Consider the following 21638-nt stretch of genomic DNA (forward strand, 5'->3'; position numbering starts at 1 on the left):
GGTCTCCACTGATGTTTCCTGTCCGTGACTTTACTGAGCTGGTGCAGGAAGTAGATCCTCTGCCAGACCTTTTTCCTGATAGGGTGTTTGATTGAAGTCCACTTGAGGTCCCCGGGAGGTGGTGGACTCCAGAAACTTGAAGGCTTCTGTTGTTCAGAATGGTGATGGCAGGCAGTGCAGACGGGTTCCTCCCGAGGTCATCTCCACTGGTTTAAGAGCGTTCTTCTGACCACACCAGAGGGAGCAGCTGTTCAAACTCCCGTCTGTATGCAGACTCATCACCATACATACCAGGATGAGGCAGAGGACGGTTGTGCCATCTGCAAACTTCAGGAGTTTAACAGAAGGGGCTCCTGAGCTGCAGTCCTTGGTGCAGAGGCAGACGTTTTTTATTACTTCCTTTTGACAAACTAAACTATGACTTTTTATGAGACACCATTGTATGCCTTTTTTTCAACATCCTATACTATGCCTTCGTATACCATATTTTGACTTTTTTTGACATACTATATATATATTATGCCTTTTTTTCAACATACTATACTACTGTATGACTTCTTTTTGAAGATACCATATTTTGACTTTTTTTTGAAGATACCATATTTGGACTTTTTATGCCTTTTTCGACATATGACTTTTTTTTCCAACATTCTATACTATAACTTTTTTTTAACATCCTATACTATGCATTTTTTTCAACATGCTATACTATAACTTTTTTTTGACACACTATATATCTTTTTGTGATGTTTTTTTTCAAGATACCCAATTTTGAGTTTTTCTGACTTTCTCACTACTCGCTACACGATGAGTTCTATTCAACATACAAAAGCTTTGGAACTCTGAATTAGCTCACCAGTTAGAGACTGTGTCATTTGATGAAATTAGTTTCAGTGCCCGGAGTTCAAAACCAGCTCGCTTCATTTGTGAGGTTTTTGACATATTATGACTTTTTATCAACATTATTCTATGACTGACGTTTTTTTTAAGACTTTCTTTACAGATTATACTATGACTTTTTTCGACATACTATATTTTTACGCATTTTTTTGACATCCTATACTATGCATTTTTTTCAACACTATATATCTTTTCATGATGGTTTTTTTTTTTCAAGATACCCAATTTTGACTTTTTCTGACTTTCTCACTACTCGCTACACAATGAGTTCTATTCAACATATACAATCTTTGGAACTCTGAATTAGCTCACCAGTTAGAGACTGTGTCATTTGATGAAATTAGTTTCAGTGCCCGGAGCTCAAAACCAGCTCGCTTCATTTGTGAGGTTTTTGACATATTATGACTTTTTATCAACATTATTCTATGACTGGCGTTTTTTCAAGACTTTCTTTACAGATTATACTATGACTTTTTTCGACACTATTACACTTAAATAGATTTTTGACCAACTCTGCTGTGTGTTACAAACATGAGACGAGAGCAGTACGACCAGTTCATGTAGTTTTAATGCTTAATGCCATTCAGATTCAGCTTTTCCCCTCAAAATCACTCCATTACAATGGATTAAACCATTAAACGAGGGATAAAGTATTTTAGCATTTTTACTCTGTAAGACACTAACATTATTCCTGAAAGAGGAAACACAAATTTGGTTCATAGCACAATCATGCCTGGCAAGAAAAAAAAAAATATTAAGACTACATCAACAAAAACAAATGTACAAATCATTTAAGCAAACAATATAAACAATATCTTATATATAAAACATAGCAAGCAAAATAAATATTACACATTAACAAAAATAAAACTAAAAGTAAACAGAGTTAACCTATTTGGTTTGGGCGATGTTTGGAAAAAGGTTATAAATCACTGATCTGAACAGTTGAACATCAGTGTGAATGATGAGTGAATCTCCTGTGTTCATCTAATTCCCTCATGGCAGAATATCCAACCCAACATGTGGACTTATTAGTGTGCACAGGCGCTAGTCATCAAGTGTAGACATCTGTTTGTGTTTGTCCTAGGACCACATTCTTGCTTGTGCTTATTCAGTTGAAGATTTTTTTTTTTTTTTTTGGGGGGGGAACTCAACTCTCATTAGTTCAACATACCAAATGACATTAGTTTAACATAGATTAACAGTAAAAAAAAAGAAAGAAAAGAATTCCATCTGAGAAATCTGTAGAAACACGATTGGCTGTATATTGGACCTTTTTGGTTGTTGGGAATCTACTGGCTACTTCCATCTTTGGGTGTGTTAGCGTATTCACAGGAGATGGGAATCAGTTATGCTTCAGTCAGGAATCGAGGACCGTGTTATCATTCAAACACACAATAATCATTCAAACAGTCTCTCACACATCCATACATCTGTACACGAACAAACAAGACAGCGAACAACAAATTCAAATTCATTGTGTGACTGTAATTGTAAATTCACTCTTTAGTGATTCTTCTACTTAACATATATAACTGTGCAATTTTTAAATTTGTTTTTCTTTTGTTAAAGCAAACCAGGAGTAGTATAAATATTAGGAGGACGTCCTAGGTGCTGTTTGTTTTTAGCCACGTATAGAGAGCATTTTCAAGACTTTAGTGTTCCTCTCTTTGATTCTGGAGACCGGGAGGAATGCGGAATTCAGCTCCAACTCTTACCCCCCCCCCAGTCCACCTTAACGTCCCAGCCCCCTGTAATGCTACTTCCGTTGCCAAAGTGCAAGCAGTTAATGTCTCTCTGCCTCTCCCTTCCACTCAAGAAATTTGGAAAACCAATGCAACAGCAAAGAAAAAACTGTTCTTGTGTGGAGGGAAAAAAAAAAAAAAAAAAAAAAAAAAAAAGGTCCTATCAGTGTCCAAAAAGCAACCAGAAGGGAGAGGGCAGCAAAAGAGAGAGAGTGCATTTGTGTCGCAAGAAATTCAGTCCATCGAAGCAAAACAAGTCTTGTTCCTTATTATGCCCACAGGTCAGCTGTGTGGAAAAGTGGTTATACCTCCCTAGAAATAGAAAAGACAAAAAACAGAATTCAGACACTTATTCAATACAGTAAGAAAATGCTGAGTGGAGAACAAAATCCTCTTCAAATTACAAGAATAATTTCACATTTTGCTAAATACAATTCTTGACTTTCTTGCTAAGCTAACTAGAACTGCTGGTTGCTTCATCTCTACTGCACAGACATTAGAGCGATATCAATCTATATAAACTGCTATTACAGAAGTCAGGACTTACGATGCGGTGAGTGTAGAGTTGAGGACGAGAGTGGTGCGTATCCTATACAGCTGAGCGAGTGTCAGCTTCTTGTGCTGCTGGGCCGGTGACTTCTTCTTCTTAGGCGACGTCTCCCTCGAGTCACCGGTGGCCGTTGGCTCGTTTTTACTTCCCTCGCAGGCAGACGGAGCCGTTTCCCCGTCCGAGCCGTTGCTCTGGGACTCGTCGGCGTCACGTCGCTCGGCGGGCGCCGTGCGGCCGCGCTTGGCCTCCGCCCTCCTCAGGGTGGCACAGAGTTTGTCGGAGGGCGCGCTCGTGTCCGAGCAGTCGTCGGACCGGTCGAGGTCACTGGAAAACAGCTCCAGGCAGGTTTGGCCTAACTCCGTCAGGCTTTTACTGTGTGCCAGCGGTGAAGTGTCCATGTCCCTGCGTTGTGATTGGTCCTGCGCCGTGGAGCTGTGTGAGTGGGATACGGGGGTTTTCCCATAGAGGCGCTGCAGCAGATTGTCCTCCGAGCGGGATAAGGCCAGAGTGGAAAGCCTCTGGAGGCAGTGGAGTCGGGACTGAACATGAGGCCGCCGGCGAGGTTTACAGGACTGGACTACTGACAGCTGTGACCCCAGTGAGGCAGAATCCTCCTCCTCTTCCTCTTCTTCCTCCTCCTCCTCCTCTTCTTCTTCTTCTTCTACCTCGAATACTGTCAATTCCTGCTCCGCCTCCTCGACCTCCCTGTCTCCCTCTTCCTCCTCTCCTTCACTTTGGCCGGGCTGAGGCGCAAGTTCTCTCATGAGGGATTCGGGGGAGAGGGTACCATAGGCGCTGTCCATGGAGAGAGAGCGACACTGAGGGTCCAGCTCCTCGCCGCCGGGCCCCGTCTCCCGATCGCGCTCAGAATAAACGCTGGAGTGAACTCTGTGGGGGCTCTTGGACCGGGACTGCTGGACCTCAGACAGGAGAGGAGCCACTTCGGAGTCTTTTTTACTGGTTCCCTGGAGGTTCATGTTCGGGGAAGGAAGCTCTTGGTGTTCGCCTGGTTCATCAATGTCCATCACCGACAGGGTCTCAGTGGAACCATCCGATTGACTGAAAGGAACGTTTTGGTTGGTTTAGTGGATAGTTAAGACACAAATGCACCGACAGCGATAAATGCCTCATTTCATTACCTGTCAAATGAGTTCATGCATGTGCAGCCATTTAAAACAAAAAGTGTACTTCAAAATGTACACGTCAGACAATTAATACTATAACAACTACTATGTAAGTGAATATTGAGTTATTCTTTGGTACCGGAGTCTTTTTTGACGAGAACATGATTCCGATCACTTCGTCAGGGTCGAAGGTGAACACTGTCGTACCTTGAGTTCTGCTGGTCTTTGTGCCTGAGGCACGGTGAACTTGAGTTGCTGCTCTCATCTTCCTCCTCATCTTCCTCCTCGCCCCGTGTACATCTCTTCATACTGCTCTGCTGCCGGAGGACCTCCTCAGTGCGGAGCCTCTGGAGCTGGTTCTGCGGGGGGAAATTAAAACAGATACATTAAGTATGCAAAAAAAAAAAAAAAAAACACAACACCGTGTCTCCGGATCTTATTTCCCAATTGAGATGTGAACCGGCTCTCCAACCTGGACATTGCAGATTGCGTCGATCCAGCTTCGCCCCTGGGTGGCGCTGTTGGCTTGGAAAGTGTAGGCTGCCACGGCACTCTTGAACTCGTTGAGGTAGATGAGGATGAAGGAGCCTACAGAGACGGGAAAAGCACACGAAAGAAATCAGCATCGTCTGGAGAAGAGTTCCTGCTAATTTCACAGTTTCATGTCTGCCTGGCAGCAGTTAATAATCATAACCATCAGCGGTCTCCAGGAATGAAACTAAGTGCATTTACAGAAGTCAAATGCAACATACACATTAATGCAGCGGCAATACTAATCCAGAAACATCATTAGAGAAAAACACTCTCTGAGTTCTACATTATTTAAGCTTCAGTTCGGCTTTATATTATAGCTTTACATCGACGCCAACACCATTAATCTTAAATATTTGCTGGTTATAACTTCTCAAATGTAAAGATTTTACTTGTTTCATAGTAAAAATTGAATAACTGTTTTCGACTGACAAATTTGTTAATATCTTTATTCAAATATGTCCAAAAAAAAAAAAAAAAAAAAAGAGTCTAAATTATGAAATGATAATTAGTTACATCCCGCTCTTCGTCTGAGCACTCACCAGGGTCTTTGAGTTCCTTACAGATGACATTGTGAATGAGGAGCGGCTGGCGGATGATTTTGATTTTCTCCACTCTTTTCCCTGGCTTGGTGATTAGCAGCAGGTCGGTGAACAGGACACAGTAGACTTCCATCTGCAGAGGAGATAAACTCGTCTCAGGTCGGATAGAAAACTCATTTCTTTATTTGTTCCAATAGGTCAAGCATTTTATGTGAAATTATGAGGCAAAGTGAGAAACCAGTTGTTGGGCGTAAAGATAAGAAGAGCTCATCATGTGAGTCAGTCTTACCCTGCTGTCTTTGCCCTCCTTCATCCTCAGAGCTCCCTCGAGATGCAGCTGTCGAGTCTCCTCCGGTGAAATTCCTCTCATGGGAGCCATGAGGTCGAAGCGGTTGTACTCCTTCAGGATCTGACGGGAGGAAAAGACAACAAAAAAAGAAAAGAAAAAAAGAATGAAGCTGAATCTTACAATACGTTTCACATCTGACGGATGTGGGGGAGCGCTGGAGCGTAAATCGTTTCTTACCTTCTCCACCTCTTCACTGCTGCCCTCTACAGCCTCGTAGGAGTCTATACGGGCAGAGATGGTGGCCAGCTTCTGTTGTTCCTGACGCTGTCGCATCTGGGACTCCACGCTGTTGATGAAGCCCTCTACAGCAGCCACCTTGAGCAGGAAAAAACACCGAAAAACACTCAGACATGCTCTGTGTGAACTACCAACGCGCCATATATTACACCATATATTACACCATATATTATAGTATCCATTTGTATTTTTATATATCTTTACAGAATGGTGGAGGAACTATTCAGATCCTTTAAGTACACTGTAAAATACTCTGTTGCTAAGTCCTGCATTTCAATTTTGAATGGACTAAAAGTATGGAAGTATAATCAGGAAAATATACTTTATTATAGTATTAAAAGTACTCAATGTAGAAAAATGTCCCCTGTGACTGTTATACTATTATATATCATGTCATTAGATTATTATTACTCGTGGTTTGATGTTAAAGCAGGATTTGACTGTTGCAATGTAGTTGCAATGTAGAAATAGTGAAGTACAAGTACGTCAATATTTGTACATAAGTACTTGATGAAATGTACGTAGTTGCATTCCACCACTGTCCTTACCATGCTGTTGACGATGTCCCGGGCCGACGGCTCGTCCGTCTTCTTGAGGACGCTCTTCAGCAGGAGTGGATATTTGGTCAGTCTCTGGTGAGGCTTGGCCAACATGTCGGCCAGCTTCAGACGGTTACACTGCTTATGGGTCTCTGCCCACTGAAGAGAGCCAGACAAACACAGGAAATCAAACATTTAAATGTGGCCAGAAACGTGACGACGGCTAAAGAGGAGAGAGAGTGCTGTACAGCGTCTGGGAGTAGCTTTAAAGGCGAGAGAGCTGAGAGGACTGACCGTGACGTAGGTCCTGAAGAGCTCATTGTCCCTGAGAAGCGTGCGCATGTTCTCCATGCAGCCCTCCTCCTCCATGCAGTAACGGATGTAGGGCTGGAACCTGGAGCCAAACTGGAGACACACACACACACACAAAGACGAGCGTCAGAGATATTACTAACATCGACACGAGGGGAAACATATTTACGCCTCAGACTAAAGCCAACACTGTCAGTGATTGTTATGGAATTAGTCATGAGAAATGTGAGTAGAACGGTATACCGGAACTAGAACGCTATCGCAGTACCCTGCTGTTCAAAACGATGTTATACATTATTTTATTACTACCGGGACTCATTTAAGGTACTTAAGGTACTTCCTTTTTCATGACACATGTTAAAAAACAAAAAGACTTTGATAAACATTTGGCTTTTGTAAACAGTATATATTATTAATTAAAGTTCATGCATCTCAGAAATGTTGTAATGTCAATGTTCTTCTAAAACACAAGTTTATCAAAGTCAAAATTTTTATTTATTACATTAATACATGGTACAGTTGTGGAAGAAGTATTCAGATCCTTTAAGTAAAAGTAGCAAAGTACCAGACTCTAAAATGCATTCATTTTTTGACTCAAGTAAAATTATTATAAGCAAAATGTACTAAAAGTAGCAAAATCTAAGACATATTTCCACCGTGGTCGAAGACATGCAAAAAATAAGGATTTGAATAAATGAGATCAATAAAAGAGTGAAATCGCCTGATCTTATTTTTTTAACAAATGACAAAGTAAAAGGAAAGTATTAGGTTTTATATTTCTTTTTACACTCATTTCACCAATCGTATTAGTTAATTATTGATGTAATCAGTTCTATTTTTGACTCGTATGATAACTTTTTATTGCCTGCTATTGGTTCCATATGATTGAGCGTTTTATCCACTCAGCTCATAAGCCAAACCGTACCCACTCAGAAGATTAGGTCGAGGTCGGTGGGTTTGACCGAGACCTCCGGCTTGTTAAATGACTGATTACCCACAAACTATGAAGTGCTTTGGAGTAAAGTCCACGAGTTCACGGTTTCTTGGTGGAACCTGTGGATTTATCGGATTACAGTGCGATCGCAAACTGACCGTCCTGAAGCCGTGGTGAAGGTCTGTGGGGTCTAGCAGGGCCCGGGCCTGCCTGGCCTTCTCCAGGACCGGCAGCATGACCTGGTTCCACAGGGACGTGTGGAGGCGGACAATCTCCTGGATGTTGCTGAACAGCTTGGCGGGGTCCACCTCCGTCAGCAGACCGCTCTCCTGCAGGTTCAGCAGCCCGCTCAGGAAGAGCTGCAGAGGGAGACGCAAAAGAAAATGACTTTCTAACTTGTAATAAGACGCTATGCCTTTAAAAGCCTTTAAAGCCAAAAGGTTATCACAGGTTAAAACTCCTGTGATAAAGGCTGGAGTCTGTTCTTTGACCTTAACAAGACGTTCATTGTGTGTCTATCTATCTCTGTACAGAAGCTAGTTCATCTTACACAACAGCCAGTGTCAGTACATGAGCTTCACAGCAGTTCACTTACATCAGTGATGACTCTGAGCTTTTTTATGTAGGTTGCCTCGGTGTGAAGCAGCTCCCATATCGCCTCCTGCTGGTGGAACTGTCGCCTTGTCAACGCCTGCGCGCACACACAAACGCAGATCATGTTATTAAATATAAAAAAAATTCAGTCACAGATTCTTCCTGTTATTACATGACGTCATTATTTTCTCCATCGTATTAACAGTTAATTAACAGAGTTACAGGTCCGTCTAACATCTCACCTGTTAATATCAGGTCTAGTCTTTGGACGATATTTATGAAATACTTCTTTGTTTTTGCTTTCTTATGATTATTCATGTTAGATCAAATCCAGATCAGACACACAATGCATAAATGTAACTCCTGTTTTGTCTGGGTTATGCTATATTATGTTTATACTCGTGTGCGAGGGATGAATCATGTAAATAAAACCATTCATTCATTCATTCATTCATGCTCTCAAACATGAGAATTACTTGTTCCTGTATTTCCCAGTTGCTCAAATTACCAACTTGATTGCTGGCCAACATCGAGCAATCAAAGTGGCACATGTGATTATCTCACAGGGGTGAGTGTAGATACAGTACGACGCTCTGTGTAGGGAGCTAAGCAGCGACGTTGCTGTTGGTCTCTCTGTCCTGATTAGTCGCGTACACATTAACAGGTGGAGGCGCTCGGCGTTATCGTTTACATTGTGCCGTCAGCGGTGTGATAGGAACTCCTTCTGTAAGCGTCATTCTGGAAAAACAGACAGCGGCGCAATCGAGACAAAGACACGCGATGAAGGAAGTAAGAGTCAGGTGCATACCGGGAAGCAGGATGCCAGTGTGCGTGTGGTAATCAGCTGCCAGATCTATGTTTTATTTCAATTGTCACTTGTAAAAAAAAAAAAAAAAAAAAAAAAAAAAAAAAAAAAAAAAAAAAAAAGATTAAATAAATATAAAAATATAAAACGTTAAGGTTTGGGTCTACCATCGTCTTTGCATCTTTTAGTTATTAACGGTGAACTAAGGATATTATAATAATAGATAGACGGACAGATATATTTTGTGTACAGTATTGAAAGGAGGCACAATAAGTTTCATAAAGTCTTCAAATTATCTTTAATTCTTGATTAATTGTTTTCCCTCCACAAGCGTTTGAGTTTAGTTTCCAGTCTGTGTTTTACTTCATTACCCACAACCCCCCGGCCTCTGTGTGTGTGCGTGCGTGTGTGTGTGTGTGTGTGTGTGTGCTGTACCTCGGAGTTGTCCAGTAACATCTGCCAGCTGTCCTCCAGGGACAGGTTGGTCTCCTCCTCCTCCTCCTCCCAGGAGTCCTGGTGGAAGGAGAGCTGCCGCGGCACCTTGGGCAACCCGAACGTCATGTAGGAGTGGAGCTTACTCTGGAGCTGCTCCAGACGATCCGCCTCCTGTAACGAATTTAAAAAAAAAAAAAAAAAAAGCCTAATTAGTTCAAACTAGATTACCAGCATGACAGCGAGAAGAGATGCGAAACTAACTGTCCATTTCTGTCCTTTGTGTGTCAGTTTATTGTTGCCTTCAAACTGTAAGTAGAGATGAGTCCAAAAATTAGCATATAAATCCTGTCCTTACCCGCGCCTTCATTCTTAAATCCAACAGTAGCTGCTATTCAGGCCATTGTTCAGCCTGGCAGGCCTTATGTAGTTATGAAAATGAGCTCTGTGCATTGAGACCATTTTTAACAATAGAGGACTAGGGAGTGGAGGGGGGGGGGGGGGGAGCTACAACATGGAGGGGGAAGATGGACCAGTGGTTTATAAGCCGTGAAACATTTTTTAAAAAGGCCTGTTCTATGTTGATTAATAAAGAGAAATTGCACAGCAGATTTAGGAGTAAAGTGATCAGAGATCCGCGTTTCTTTTCATAGTTTGGTGAAAGGAGCCGCTGACAGCGGTTCATCCCTACAATACGGGGAGCGCAAGAGGTCCAGGTCCCGGTGAAGGTCGGATCTCTGGCCCTGAAGGGGTTATGGGGGACGCTCGTCGTGAATAGACATGAGACAGGCAGTGACAGGTGACTGACAGATACTGTCTCTATATGACATCTGCTACTGCGCAGGATGTGACCTCAGGAGGGGCGAGACAATGGGAACGCGTGTGGGCCGTGCTTTATTAGAATGAAAGTTAATAATCTTTGTTGAAAACCTCAGCAGTTAAAAGGTTTGATAATTTGGGATTTCGCTTTTTGCGTTAAATTGTAAGCTTGTGAGGCGCTGGAAGGCATAATTGTTATCTTTGGACGAAAGCAGGCTAACAGTTTGTACCCGTTTCCAGTCTTTATGCTAAGTTAAGTTAGCCGACTTCTGGCAGGACGAGAGTATCAATCTTACTCTTAAAAAGGGAAACTATTCCTTTAAGCCTTTTTTATGAGTTTTTTTTGGTTAAATCAGCATTGGAAATGAGTAGGTGGAGGAAAAGCCTTACTCAATTCTATCCAGAGGAAAGTATGCGAGCCAACAACACGAGACTTCGATGGGAAATTACCTCACCAGAACTCGGGGGATACGGCCTTCCGACCCCCTCCCACTGCTGCTTGCTACTGTTTTGTTTGCTTTTTAATGTGCGTGTTATTTTGTTTTTTTCTGAGAACATGTCTGGGAAACAAGCTTGCCCCTCACAGCTTTTACAATTTCTGCTTCACAGCCAAGAGAAAGTGCAGCAGATACACATCAGTCTTCTATTTCCATGTGATCAGCTCTGATCGGCGTTACCTTGCCGAAGGGCCCCATTCCAGCGTTGGAGCTGAAGAAGCCGCTGAAGCGACTGGCAGCACGGTTCTTCCAGCTGTCGGGACCGGCCCCGATGCCGGGCAGAGAGCCCACCGCATCCGGGGTAGGAATATTCGTTTCTCCCAGGAACTCAGTCATGTTCTTCCTTCGTCGAGCCTGACCCTGCAAGGCAAGAGAGAGAGAGAGCAACATTTACACAGTTGCAAAAAGAACAATTCAAATGACACAAAACAGAAAATGAAAGAAGACACACTGGCGATTTTGTCACCTCAAGGGGAAGAACAAAAGTTTCCAGTCTGACGGCTGGAAAGAGACAATGAAGGAAAACGAGAAATATACAAAGACAGGACAAACAGGAAATCGGAGGGGAATTCTGCGCAAGGGATGACATCAGCAGGACCGTTAAAGCCATCCTAATGATCAGACACAAACAGGAGAGGGAAGGACTGCCACTTCCTCGCGGTGAAATCTCATTACATCACAAGTCGCAGGCGGGAGGCTGTTCCATAAGAACAGACGGCCCGAGTCTGGCCATTGTTCCCCGCTCCATTGTTACCCTGTCAGCAGGCCCTGCCACGGACCCTCATTCATGCAATCTCTGTCCACTTTACGAGCAGCAGCAAAGCAAACAAACAGGGGCCACCTCAGTATCTGAGGAAGCAGTTGTTTTTGCCGTTAGAGTGAGGAATCTGCGCTGGTGAGGAGTCGTCATCCCCCCCCCCCCAAACACAGTGACAAGGAACTTACATTCCAGGACACTGACACTGTTTTGCTGAAACTGACCGGCCATTCCAACTAAATTCTTTTACTGACCCTGACCTCCCCCCCCCCCCCCCCCCCCCCCCCCACACACACACACACAAGCACACAAACGCAATGCAATCAAAACACTTGTGTCAAAAGCTGCTTTGCTGTTGGGTATCACAGACACAAGGTTGTAGGTTTGGTTTTCAAAAGTGGTCCTCAAACCCCCCCCCCAAAAAAAAATCTAACATTTATATCAATACTGTAAATAACATAATGAGATGGGCTACAGGGCTCCAAACACGTACCTAAATGATCTGGCGTTGCGCTTCTTTAACATCGTCGGACTTGTGATGCGATAGTTCGAAACACAAAGTATCAAAAATCAATTTAGCAGAGACAGAAAAACGGTCTTCTTCATTCCACGCATTCTTCTCCCTCGTCAAAACGTAATCGACCACGCACAGTTTGGTCGGAGCTTCAGGCGTGTTGTACTAATTGTAGGCCAATTCAGCCTCACGGCGAATATCGACCGTAAACAAAAACGTAGATTGCGACTAGTTTGGAACCCAAAAAACATGCAGGAGAGGGGTTTGCTGTCATGTTTACAGCCCTGCATGGCTCCTCTCATACTGCAGGGTGATCAGAGGGTGGCTCAGTCAGCAGTCCCCCTCTCTTCTATCATCTGAACTAAGGAGTCAGGATAGAAAGAAGACTCCGTTTATAAAGCGATATAAAAATCAAACTAAAACTGCACAGCGGAGCTTTGAATGAATGGAGAGACAAACTATGAATAAGCAGTCTGGATAAACCTCTGAGGTTATGCGTCCCAGCTCCTTGAAGTAAACAACTTCCATTACACTTCAGATAAAGACTTATCAAAGTATATAAGTTTGTGGCATGTATATGTAACAACATGAAATGTTAACATTAGGAATAGCTCTAGTCAAATTGTTCTGCATTGCCCAGTTCAAGAAGAACATGCCCAGACCTTTGTGAAACCACTTAACTAAAGTAGAAGCATACAAATGGCCTGTATACAGTTGCATAACAAGATTGTAAATCTGAGTGGGGGGTCCCAAAGGTTTTCAGCTTGAAGTCCTTTTATTTATTTAATTTAGTGATGATGACCAAAGAGGAGAGCGACTTAACTGCAAATAGACAAGTTGGCTTTAAGACAAAAAAACTAGAGTGAGAGGGGAAATGGAACAAATTTAAAAAGTCTCTGGAGTGAAAGGAAAACAAGACTGGATCCATTTAGGGACTTTTTTTTTTTTTCTTAGGGCGAAAATCTGTACACAGGTGTCAAGAAGTGTTCAGTCTGTACCAGCGAGGAAAGTCTGGGGTTCAAACTGAAACCTGGGTAGTTTAGTCTCTGTTCTAAGTCTTAGTCTCAGCTCTTGAGATTTAAAACAGACATTTATGGCATTTGCCATGAATACAAATCAGACAAACTTAAAAATAAACATCCTGCAGTTACGGAAAAAACAAAAGCAATCGTCTTGATTATCAATTTAACAGTCAGGACGTTGAAAATAAAAAAAGAATACAGGGATAGAAGCCCCCCCCCCCAACAGTTTCCCACCACATTAACAGTGCTCACCATTGAAGCCAGAGGCATGTCAAAAGTAACAAAAACCATCCTAATCCTTCAATTGGATTCATGGATCGCAGCCCATTCTGGAACCAGCTGCTGCGTTCTCTCAACTTCTAGCCTCCTCTGTCACATCCACCGTGAAAAAAAAAAACACACACACACACACACACACACACACACACACATCCACACCGTCCGGACTTCTGGCGTCGAATCGGTCCGAGAAGCTGCGTGACAACTAAGAACACCGCCACGTCATTCTCCCCCCATCGAGAGCCCGGTGATGAACTTCATTCGATCTTCAAGCGCCCCGTTCCAGCTGACAGGGTTCCCGGGTTTTCGCGGTGTCTGGCTGTCGCGTCCTGCCGTGCCCCACAGCGGCTCCTCTTTGAACCGGGACGTATCTCTGTCCTGTCCTGCTGGCCAAACAGTCAGTGGTTGCATTTCATACAGACACTGGCCTGAAGTCATAGCAACCAGGAGGATCCTGCCTCATTGTGTCGGGCAGGAAAGAGGAGGCAGGGTCGAAGAGGGGGGGGGGTAGTAGGCTGATCTGAATATTTGAAGGCGGAGTCAGGGTGACAGATTGTAGGGAGCTCCCTAGTCCAAACACACATCCTGGTGCTCTTTAGGTCAGTCTCAATCCACTCACTACTTATGCAAGATTAGCTTTCCATCTGAGCCATTACCTGAATAACACCGAGCAAATGACGGGGCGACTGTAAACAGATGGGACGCTTCACTCTTTACTCGTATTTGAAGTCCGGGCCACTATTCTTTGTGCTATCTCAAAATCACTTTGTTTTGGCCCGGAGACCTGTGAACAATGCCATGCTGGCTGGCCAAAACAAGGAACAAGAAATGCCCCGATAATGACCGAACGGGAAATTCCCTTTGTTTACTTTGCATGTTTCAGCACATTTAATAAGCTGCTTATCCTCCCAGTAGATCAGCACCAGCTCCTCCTTTAAGACCGGCGGAAAAGTCTGGCAACTATTTAGTCAATCCACAGAAAATTAATCTGCAACAATATTTCATAGACTAAACCACGAGTTGAAAAAAAAAAAAAAAAATACAAATTAATAAAGAACATTGTTTTTGAAGCACTAAAACTATACTAAATACTACTTCTATTTCTGCAGGTAATAACAGTAATACAGCCCAAGCAAATATCCCCCCATAGTAAACACTAAGCCGCTCCGCTTTCTGGGTCTGCAGAACTAATTATGTTTACAAGGTTTCCCTTGTGCCTCCTGTGTAAACGTGTCAGTCAGGACAGAGGGCAGCCAGAGCCGGAGCTCTTTCTGTGACGAGGCTGCTCGCTCTGTGCTCTGTGCTCCGGGTCCGGGTCCGGGTCCGGGTCCCGCTAACGATATCAAGCCCCGTGTCCCCTCACAGCCTTATCTTATCGGAGTGGTTTGTGGCATTAACCTTGGACTGGGAAGGAGAAAAATCTTTAAATGGGAAGGGATTGTATTAAAAAGAAGTGGTGACAAAGACAGAGCAAAGAGAACCCCCCCCCCCCCTCTCTCTGCCATATGCTACTGCCTTTATGTTAGTCAACTGATAACAACTCCCCTTGATCAGGTGGGTTGATTAACGATGAGAAAACAGTGTTACACTGATCTTCCTGAGGGCCTGAACACACACACACACACACACACACACGCTCATAACCAGGAAATAGAAACTAAAATCCCCCCCCCCCCCCCCCCCCGGTGGTCAACACGTGCTGCATGTTTCAAGGCCGTTTCAGTTCCAAAATAACGAAGACCTGAAGCAACAGTGACACAAAAACAAGGCCTCAGTCTGAGGTGAGAGATGTGAAGAAGTGAATGATGTCAGCATCACACAACTCATTTACAAACAGACACATTTAGCAGAAGAGATTAATAAAAACAAAACGGGGGAAAAAGGTCAAATTTTAAATTAAGAAAAATAACTGTTTATCTGACTAAAACTCCAAAACGCAAATATGTTCACTTTGCTCTCATGTATGACGCAGAAAACCCCATATTTGACAAGCTAGAACCAACAAATGTTTGTTGTTTTTGCTTAAAAAAAAAAAAGAATTCTAGAAAAAAATAAAATAAAGATTAATAATCAAAATAACATAATTGTTCGATCGCCTAATTTTTGCAGCTCTAAAACATATGATTGCCACCGCCAACAGAAGTAAAGCTGCTTTATTGAAGCTTCCACATCATCTCAGCACCGCGCAGAAGACGTGTCAGCAAACGCCTCACCTGACAGTCGGTCGCCGCTGGTTTGGTGTCAGTAGGAAGTGACTGAGGAATCTCTGAGTCCACATGCAGCAGGTCCCAGCTGTGCCAGGATGACAAACGACCAAAACGAACCATTTTTCCACAGAACAAAGGAAAGTAAAAAAAAATCCCCCAAATCAAAACAGGTCTGAGTAAACAAAAGAAAAAGTAATTCTAAAAGTCAAGAAGAATCCATTTCTAGGAAATCAAAATCCAGACACGAGTTCAGAGCAGAGAGAAGCATTGCAGCTACCTCCATGTCTACCTGATACTGTGTACCGCAGGCCAACGGTCACACAAACAACAATCTTAAAGGTGTGTGTTCACCCTGAAGTAATCTCCACCTTTAGGCATCAGGGGAAGTCCTTTGTCTTTCCACACACGCACCTTTCCAGTACACACACACCTCCTCAGCTTTCTGTAGCTCCTCCCACAACCATATGGAGAATAAATAATAGTCTCCCAGCACCTCATACAATTAGCTTAATTAGAGTGTGTGTGGTGAAAAACACGAGTAATCTTAACTGGACAGACTGGACAAGCTGGATTCAGCAATTAAGCAATGTAACGTAACATTTCCAAAAGCATCACGTTATTCCCCAAATTCAGTGATTGGGAAATAAATGGCGATATAATATCATTTAGGGATGTGAATAATTTTTTGCACTAGCAATTATTAATTGATTGATTGATTAATCGATTAAATATGAGAAAATTGTGAAAAACCCAAGAATCCAAAACCCCGAAGATATTCACTTTGCAATTATATGAAACTTCAAAATTCTCAGATTGAAGCTGAAATCAGAAAACATTTTGCGTTTTCTGCTTGAAAAACTACGAAAAATGTATCGAAAATAGTTAAAGCCTAGTTTTGTGGTGATTTATTGACTAACCATTGCAGCTCTGACATATTAAAATGAATCTAGTTTGTAGAGAATATACAAACGCATGCGCCATGTATATTGTATATTGTATTAACGTATGCAAACAACTCCCTCACAGATACTTCCCACTCTATTAACAAACTATACCGGCTGTTGTGTGGAACACCTCATGTTTCGGTTCAATGAAGCCCTGTGTGGCCGCCGTCCATCCAGCCGTTGTCATTGAAAGTGGCTCTGTGTCCATCGACAATTGACCCCATTGTGAGCCGTCAGAGAGGCCAGACAGCGAGAGAAGAGGAGGAACAATCTCCACGCATTACCATCCGCAGTTGCGTAATGCAGATGTGTGACAACAGTCTGCATGACCCGGATAGAAGAAGAGGAAATAAATGACAATTGCTCCCTGCCAAACGTCATCCGCTTTCCATAATTAAAAAAAGCCCACTGAGAGCATTGTATGAGCTGAATTCAGCTACATGAATACAATATCATTCAGAGCAGACTGTAATCCCTCTGTCCTGTAGAAGACGCATGTCTCTCTGTTTTGTGTTCAGTAAACTAACAGTAAGAAGGCGAAACACTCCTTTCACCGGCTCACCGGCTGAAACGTTGGCCGTCTACGTCATCACAGTGTCTTTAGCCCTGAAGGCTTTTTAGAGCGTTTGTCAGCGACAGAGTCCTCGTCTGTTATGAAACAACACCACCCACCTCTTCTGTCTATTACATGAGAAACTCCTCCACCCCCGAGGCAAAGCCAGGAGTCTCTGCTCCTTTTCCAAACTACGGTGGGGTTGCAGCCAATGCTCATCTTCATTCGCGCTTCACCTGCAGATCATTGTTTGCGGTTTATCAATTCATCAATTGTCGGGAAAGTACTGACAAAAAAAAAAAATCCCACATTTTCACGATCGACGCAAAGAAAACACATTTCAGAAGCTGGGAATAAAAAAATGCCGATTGACCATTTCATCTCTAACGAAGCAATAAAGATACTAGTTAGTTCAGCATTTTTTTTTTTTTTGCATTTTCGGTGAGGATAAGACATCGGAGTTTCAGTAACGAGTCGTGGTCTGATCGACCATGTTTGGGTCGAGGGTGTCTGATGTTGAAAGACCCAAAAGAACCAATGACCCCAGGTTACATCGCGGATGATGTGTTCAGGATTCTATAAATCACTTTAACCCATTTTTACATAAAACCCAGTTTCTTTTCATTAAAAAAAACACACACACACTGAGACACATTTCAGTACCACACATGTATTGAGGTTCAGAATTGGGTATTTAAGGGTTTTCCTGCTGTGCTGGAGGAGGGCCTTAGGAGCGCCTGAGCACTGACACACATATGGAGGATCCATTACCTGACATTAACTCCTTGGGAAAGCCAAAACCATCCAACTGTGAACTGTAACGTGATCCTGGTCAATCTCTGGATCCACTAATCTTACTGTGAGTTAAAACACTTTACCCTGCCGCATGGGTTTCATGCGTTTTAACTTGATTCAGAGACAGAGCAGCGGGGTTGAGTCGGCCACTTTAGTGTTGTTTTCAGCATTCTATGGCAACTGATGGTCATGTGTTATGTAATAATAAAAAAAAAGCTGATAGAGAGCGAGGATCAATGTACTGTATATGTGCTGACTGAACACCACAAGTTGAGTTATCTTTATGACGACTGTAAAACTTGCAGTTTCTCTTCTCAGGAAAAGGAAAGGTAAGCAAGTTCCTGAACCGTGCGTGTGTGTGTCTGTGTGTGTGTGTTCCCAAAAGCTGCCGTAATACAGGAGCATTAATGCAGATATTTTCAAGTCCCGTGTGTAATAAAAGTTTCGTTTTTGCTACAGCCTGACGTCATAGCGCTCTGCATATGGTCCCAAAACATCCTGCGCTCTATCCTCAGGGATAAACAACTTCAGCACAGCAAACGGGTCAAATGAGTCAAAGCCTTTACGGAGTATTCAGTACAGATTCCGATTAAATTAACGCTGCAGCATCACACGGTTACTGGGCGGATGTGCATCTCCTCCACTCAACAATGTACAATACAGGATGTTGAATGTTTCTTTGATGTAATAAATGTGTTTTTCCAAATCACCCACTGGGGCTACGCAGGTTAAAAGTTGAACCTGTTTTAGATCAGTTGATACACTGCTGATATTGTAAGGGCCAGCGGTGCTTTGTGGGAACTATCGGCGAAGGATGGAATGTGTCCTCGACCAATCGGAGAGCATGGCCGAGGCTCCCCGTTGTAAAATAATCAATCTGGATCATCAAAGCTCTCTGCAGCCTATCGCGACGCTGCCAGAGCCTATAAAATGTAGCATGCACGCAATAATAAACTTGATTGAAATACTCCATTTAAACCGAAGAGTAACTCTGTCCAGAAAAGGACAGGACTTGGCTGCGTTTCCTCTGAAGCCTGGCACAAGCCGCTGCCATGCCAGGCCATGAATCCGGTCACTAGGCAAATATCTGAGCTTCTTTGAGCAAAGTCCTCGATTCCATAAAAAGCAGGCACGCATTTTTTTTTTTTTTTTTTTTTTTTTTTAAATGGCGAGGGCCAAAGCTGCTGCCATGGAAACTCAAAGAACCGCAGTCAGTGCCCACATGTCCAAGTAGAGCTTTTGTCCTCCAAAATAGCTTTCATAAAATATGGGCTGGCACCCAACACGGATCACAGGGTTTCTGCTGTTGAGTCTGTTAAAGACAAAAAAGTATCCAATAGACTTCAGTGAGCTCGGGCTCTACGGCAGGAGGCTCTGATGAGGGTCCAACACTGAGATAATTTATGACTCATTCATACCGAACTGTTTCACCAAGACAGAGAAATGAGAGATGCAAGGGCTGCAAATCACAATTATTTTTCATTTTCTGAATATTTTCTTGACTAACCAATCAATTATTTGGTCTATAAATATCAGAAAATATATATTTATTTATTTATTCTGTCATAAAAGACAAATATACTGACATTTGGGAAGCAGGAGGCAGTGACGCTTTGCTTAAAGATCCTCTCCAAACGTGTTTTAAAGTGGCAATAGAACAGTCGTTCACTTATGTAACCCGTGTGGCTGTAGAACAAGAACACCACCTGCGTTTAGATCGGTTCCCTGTAAGCCTCGCTTTCACTTTGTAATTCTGTCCGCCACCGGGTCGCGATCTCCTGGGAAAAATGAAGGCTTATTTTCGCAGCACGCAGGAAGAAGATGGAGCTTACGCCTCTACTTATGAAGCTAATAAAGTAACAACACAGAGGCTGCGTGGCCTGAACCAAGGCAGCAATCTCTTTATTGCCTCCCACTCTGTTAACGGCTACCGAGTTATCTGTTGCCACTTTAGGACATAAAAACACCCTCTGCTTTAAAATAATAACTTGTGTCTCACCTGATTTTTCCACAAACTATTTAAAAAACCTTAAATTGCATCTACTCCTCCTCCCTCATTGAAAAATCCAGAATCTATAAAAAAATTACAAAAATGTTAATTATAAAAGCCTAACTACAGCGTTTCTCCTCCTTCACTAAAATGTCCATTCTCAGTGCGAGTGCCCTTTAAGTTCCCACATCACACATCTGGAAGCTGTTTTGGAACATGATTGCCTTTCAAACTATAGTTTTGATGTCACAAAATCAAGCTCATATATACATATATATATATATATATATATATTTTTTTTTGTTAAACTCATAAAGAACATTTGCGTAAAGACATTCTGAATGTGAAAAAAAAGCCGTCTGGCATCAAACTCTGACGTTCACTTTGCAGAAGGACGTATATTCATCCGAGTGAAAGCACAATAAGCAAACATGTGTTTGAATGGGGAGGGGCTTAAATGACTAACTAGTACATTTTCTTCTACTAATCAACTGTTTTTTTTATCTCTACAGAAATGTCCTTTGTCACTGCAGAGTGAAACCGCACAGTAATGACACCAACAGTCAGAAACTCAATGCATTTATCCAGCAGACTTTCACTATAGAGCACATCACCGCCCCCCTGAGGACTGCACTCGTCACTACATCACTCTCTCCACATTCAGCCGATGCAAATGACAAGTCAATACCTGCTGGGCGGGCACATTGACATACTTTGGCAAAATTCCTTGTGTGTCATGTGTGTGTGTGTGTGTGTGTGTGTGTGTGTGTGTGTGTGTGGATGCCACAAACAGACTGATATACAACAATTCACCTCAGAAACATACGGTGAAATACTGTGTGACTAAAACTCTGCTTTCCTCAGCAACCGCCAGTGTTTACGTCTCCGCTTGATGACTAACGCTGGTGACTAGCCGCCACAGATGGCTGGAAAATGCTTTAACCGAGCCTGTACCGGTTTCCCTGCCCAAAGCGATGGTGACATCAAGTCTGTTTACATGTTCACACAATTAAACTCACCTGTTAGTAGGTCTAGACTTACCTTAAGGGCTTTCGAACAACCAATGACTGGTTTCAAGCGCGTAATAAGAGCACGAGCTAAAAGCCGACAAATGGGACAAAGAGAGGTACTAATGCTTAGAGATCAGGAGTGTGGTTCCTGCTGTGTAGGGAAACCACAAAATGAGAGATTTCTGTTTCACACTTAGTAACACAAGGTCCAGAATCAACCAATATGGATTTATTGTTAAAAGCAGCTAATGTACTATAATAGAGAGAGACATATGCCAAAACATATGAGGTGAATGTAGGATTAAAAGCTTATACGTCTGAATACATTTCAATCATTAGCAAATCACTTGCCAAACATGATGCATTTCTACTTGCTATTACTAAATCCCATGCATGTTATGGTCAAACAAAGTTTAAGTTTCAATACTAATGTATTATACTATGCATTACTACTACTACTATATGCGTAAATAGGATTTGATAATAGTAATTGATCGCTCTAGATCACATCCTGGGTTCATGAATGTTCTTAGTGCTGCAATATTTGCATCTCTACTGCTGTCACCTTTTTAATTTACAGAATTCTCTTAATAAACCTTTGTTATTTAATTTGAATTAAACACTTTCTTGTGTTTAAACATGCATGATATTCAAAAA

General features: G+C 42.6%; 1 protein-coding gene across 5 annotated transcripts in view; it reads right to left on the reverse strand.

The window, feature by feature from the left end:
- Nucleotides 1–1450: 1450 nt before the first annotated feature.
- Nucleotides 1451–21638, reverse strand: part of plekhg5b (pleckstrin homology domain containing, family G (with RhoGef domain) member 5b) — a 63545-nt gene continuing 43357 nt past the window's right edge. For all 5 annotated transcript variants that reach the window (XM_068732787.1, XM_068732791.1, XM_068732790.1 and 2 more), the window contains 13 exons: nucleotides 11091–11270; nucleotides 9598–9768; nucleotides 8359–8454; nucleotides 7922–8122; nucleotides 6812–6922; nucleotides 6527–6676; nucleotides 5919–6056; nucleotides 5682–5801; nucleotides 5393–5525; nucleotides 4792–4907; nucleotides 4527–4678; nucleotides 3193–4254; nucleotides 1451–2957 (listed from right to left, as the gene is read on the reverse strand). In XM_068732787.1, coding sequence (XP_068588888.1) covers nucleotides 2948–2957; nucleotides 3193–4254; nucleotides 4527–4678; nucleotides 4792–4907; nucleotides 5393–5525; nucleotides 5682–5801; nucleotides 5919–6056; nucleotides 6527–6676; nucleotides 6812–6922; nucleotides 7922–8122; nucleotides 8359–8454; nucleotides 9598–9768; nucleotides 11091–11270 — 2640 coding nt within the window. In that variant the 3' untranslated portion in view covers nucleotides 1451–2947. The remainder of the gene's footprint in view (nucleotides 2958–3192; nucleotides 4255–4526; nucleotides 4679–4791; nucleotides 4908–5392; nucleotides 5526–5681; nucleotides 5802–5918; nucleotides 6057–6526; nucleotides 6677–6811; nucleotides 6923–7921; nucleotides 8123–8358; nucleotides 8455–9597; nucleotides 9769–11090; nucleotides 11271–21638) is intronic.

The sequence above is a fragment of the Cebidichthys violaceus genome, unplaced genomic scaffold (genome assembly GCF_023349555.1).
Source record: "Cebidichthys violaceus isolate CVI_PGR_0920_01 unplaced genomic scaffold, fCebVio1.0.p SCAF_6, whole genome shotgun sequence".
Lineage (NCBI taxonomy): Eukaryota > Metazoa > Chordata > Actinopteri > Perciformes > Stichaeidae > Cebidichthys > Cebidichthys violaceus.